Source organism: Plectropomus leopardus, unplaced genomic scaffold (genome assembly GCF_008729295.1).
Source record: "Plectropomus leopardus isolate mb unplaced genomic scaffold, YSFRI_Pleo_2.0 unplaced_scaffold19020, whole genome shotgun sequence".
NCBI lineage: Eukaryota > Metazoa > Chordata > Actinopteri > Perciformes > Serranidae > Plectropomus > Plectropomus leopardus.
The window spans coordinates 1-3,492 of record NW_024620520.1 but is presented as its reverse complement, the minus strand read 5'-3'; the positions used below and the strand labels follow the sequence as shown (position 1 = coordinate 3,492).

The 3,492-nt window shown below is 42.9% G+C and overlaps 1 protein-coding gene across 1 annotated transcript; it reads right to left on the bottom strand.

Annotated features, from left to right (window-relative positions):
- Nucleotides 1-157: 157 nt before the first annotated feature.
- On the bottom strand, nt 158-3,311 carry LOC121965202 (beta-crystallin B1-like; the record flags this gene model as incomplete). Its single annotated transcript, XM_042515358.1, has 2 exons — nt 158-445; nt 3,169-3,311. Coding segments are annotated over 2 exons (321 nt in total), but the record flags the coding sequence as incomplete, so codon positions are not given.
- Nucleotides 3,312-3,492: the final 181 nt, after the last annotated feature.

The following is a 3,492-nucleotide window of genomic DNA, read 5'->3' as shown; positions in this document are numbered from 1 at the left end:
TTTTCCTGTAGAGACAATAAAGGCGATCCAGCCAGGGAGGTTTCAGGTTTTTCACAACATGTTTATTTTTTTAGCACCATAAAAAGTCAGTGAATGTTGTCCTGTGTGTTTGCTCTCATTCTGTCTTTCCTTTGGGATGGAGCGATGATGGTGGAGATTTAGGAAAGGATTGGAGAAAAAGGGGAGGGGTGTGGGGGGCATTTGGAGAAATAAAAAGCTGAGAGGGCTGCATGGCTACGACAGCACCAGACGGCCAGCGGGCGTCGCTCACTTGCTGGCGGAGGTGAAGGTGAAGCATCCTCTCTGGTGGAACTGCATGTCCCTGATACGACGCATGGACTGGATCTGGGGCTGGAAGGCGCAGAAGTCGTTGTAGTGTCTGTAATCACCGCACTCAAACAGGTACTGGTAGCCTCTGTATCCAGGGTACTGGTATCCAACCCAGCTGTGGGAGACATGGAGAACGTGGACGGTTAATGCTGAGTGTCACTTCACTCTCATAGTTCAGAGTCACTTTATTTTGTGAATTTAAGCTGTTTCTGTGGTGGCATTTTTTGGTATCTCTTTAAACTTTAACACACAATTTCTCTATTCCTCTCACACTATAGGATTTATTGAGACTAGAGGCCATTTAAAATGTTCTAATTGTCGTTGTTGAGGTTCTAGGAGTCCCTAAAATGGTTCTAGTGATAACTGTGGAAGTTGAGTGGTCATCGAGTAAGTTTAAGTGATGTTTCGGAAGGTTCAAGAGGTCCAGGTGGTTAAGTGGGCATTTCAGGTGTTCTAAGGGTCTTGCAAAAGGTTCTGGTTGTCATTGATGAGGTTCTAGGAGTCCCTAAAGTTGTTCTATTGAACACGGAGGAAGTTTGAGTAGACAGGTGGGGAGTTCTAGTGGTCCTTCAGAAGGTTCATGAGGTTCAGGTGGTTTGATAATCATTTAAGAGGCCCTAAGGGTGTTGGAAAAGGTTCTAGTTGTCATTGATGAGGTTCTATGAGCCCCTAAGGTGGTTCTAGTGATCAATGAAGAAGTTCTAATAATCACTGAGGACGTTCTAATAGTCCCTGATGAAGTTCTAGTGGTACTTCAGAAAGTTCAAGAGGTCCAAGTGGTTGAAGAGTCATTAAAGAGGTTCTAGTTGTTGAGGTTCTATGAGCGCCTACAGTGGCTCTAGTGATGTTTGAAGACATTCTTGTGACCATTGAGGATGTTTGCATTGTCAATGAGGAAGTTCTAGTAGTCTTTCAAAAGGTTCAAGAGGTCCAGTTGGTTTAATAGTCATTTTAGATGCTCTAATGGTCTTGTAAGAGGTTCTATTTATCATTAATAAGGTTCTACAAGCCCCTACAGTGGTTCTAGTGATCACTGAGAAAGTTCTAGTGGTAACTGATGAAGTTCTACTGGTACTTCAAGGAGTTCAAGAGGTCCAGGTGGTTTCATGGTCATTTAAGAGGCTGAAATGGTCTAATAAGAGGTTCTACTTGTCATTGATGAGGTCCTAGGAGTCCCAGAAGTGGTTCTAGTTATATTTGAAGAGGTTCTAGTGATCACTGAGGAAGTTCTAGTGGTACTTTGGGCAGTTCAAGAGGTCCAGGTGGTTTGATGATCATTTAAGAGGCTCTGAGAGTCTTGGCAGAGGTTCCAGTTGTCATTGATGAGGTTCTGTGAGCCCCTACAGAGGTTCTAATTATTTTTGAGGAAGTTCTAGTGGTACTTCAGAAACTTCAAGGGGTCCAGGTGGTTAATAGTCATTTAAAAGGCTCTAATGGTTTTGTAAAAGGTTCTTGTTAAAATTGATGAATTGATGATTCCAAAAAGTTGTTCTAGTGATCACTGAGGAAGTTGTAATGGTCACTGAAGAGGTTCCAGTGGTGCTTCACAAGGTTCAAGAAGTCCAGGTGGTTTAATTGTCATTAAAGAGGCTCTGAGGGTCTTTTAAGAGATTCTAATTGTCATTGATGAGGTTCTATGAGTCCGTAAAATGGTTCCAGTGATAACTGAGGAAGCTCGAGTGGTCATTGAGTAAGTTTTAGTAGTTTTTTAGAAGGTTCAAGAAGTCCAAGTGATTTAGTGGCCATTGAGGGGGGTCTAGGGTCTTTTAAGAAGTTCTCATTGTCACTGATGAGGTTCTAGTGGTCATTTAAGAAAGTCTTGTTGTAATGGGAAGGTCTCAGTTGTCCTGTAAGGTGTTCTCAGGGTAATCGGATGAGGTCATCTTGGTCATCGAAGAGGTTTGATGGGTCTTTAAGAGGTTCTAGTCACTGAGAAGGTCCCAAGAGTCCTTCAGACGGTTCAAAAAAGTCCAGGTGGTTTATTGGTCATTGAGGGGGCTCTATGGGTCTTTCAAGAGATTCTAGTTGTAAATTATGAAATTGTAAGAGTCCCTAAAGAAGTTCTAGTGGCCTTTCGGGAGGTTCAAAAAGTCAAGAGGGGTTTCACTGTTATTAAGAAGGTTCTAGAGGTCACGAGGGTCATTATTGAGGTTCTAGAGATCCTAAGAACTTCTAGTTGTCCTTTGGGAGGTTCACGCGGTGGTGTAAGATGTAGCAGTAACTTATAATGTTCTAGAGATTTGATGGGTCTTTAAGGAGTTCTAGTGGCCATTAATATGTTTTTAGTGGTCATTGAGAGGTTCCAGGAGTCTTGTAAAGGGTTCTTGTGGTACTAGTGGACCTTTGGGAGATTTTAGAGATCCTCTAGATGCCTGAATACCACCACCATCATCCAGACACCAAATGTGGGAATATCTTGAGCTCCACACGTTTGTAGGGTGTGTGACAGGAAGTTGTTCTGGAGATTTGTGGTGGAATGCTTGTGTATTTCACTGTGAAACTTGGAAGTCATAAAAATATGTGAGGAAAATTTCCTGTCTAAAAATACACATTCATCTACAAACAAAACACCACGCACTCGGCTTTCACAAGCTTTCCTTGTGATGACATACCATCCTACTTTTTTATGAACAACCACATTGTAGTGGAACTCGGGAGGCCTGCAGCTTCCTCTGCAGCTACGTCCAGAACAATGTGCGCACTGCAGAGCCTCCGCTGCGGTTATATATGGAACATGAGCAAATGCATTTACTCTCAGGCTGCATAAAGGAGTCTTTTCTCATTGTCACCCAGCTTAAAAACACACAATTTATTCATTCATTTATTGTGTCTACTCACGCTCCTCCGGGGACTCTCACGCTGCCCACTCTGTCACAGAAGCCATGCGCCCAGAGGGTGGGCACATCATCCTCCTGGATCTCCATCTTGTTGCCCTTGAAGTCGGAGAGCTCATACAGGCAGATCTTGTGCTCCATGCTGTCCTGCAGGGAGGAAAATTTAGAGTTAGTCTTTATATTATGTGAATGAGTTTTATTTTTGTCATCACGCTGCAGCTCTGAGGATGGCAGTGTTGCTCTGTCACTTATCCGCAGTGAAACATATCAGCATCTGTTGGATGGATTACTATGAAAGTCTTTTGTTGCATCAAGCATTTTATATATA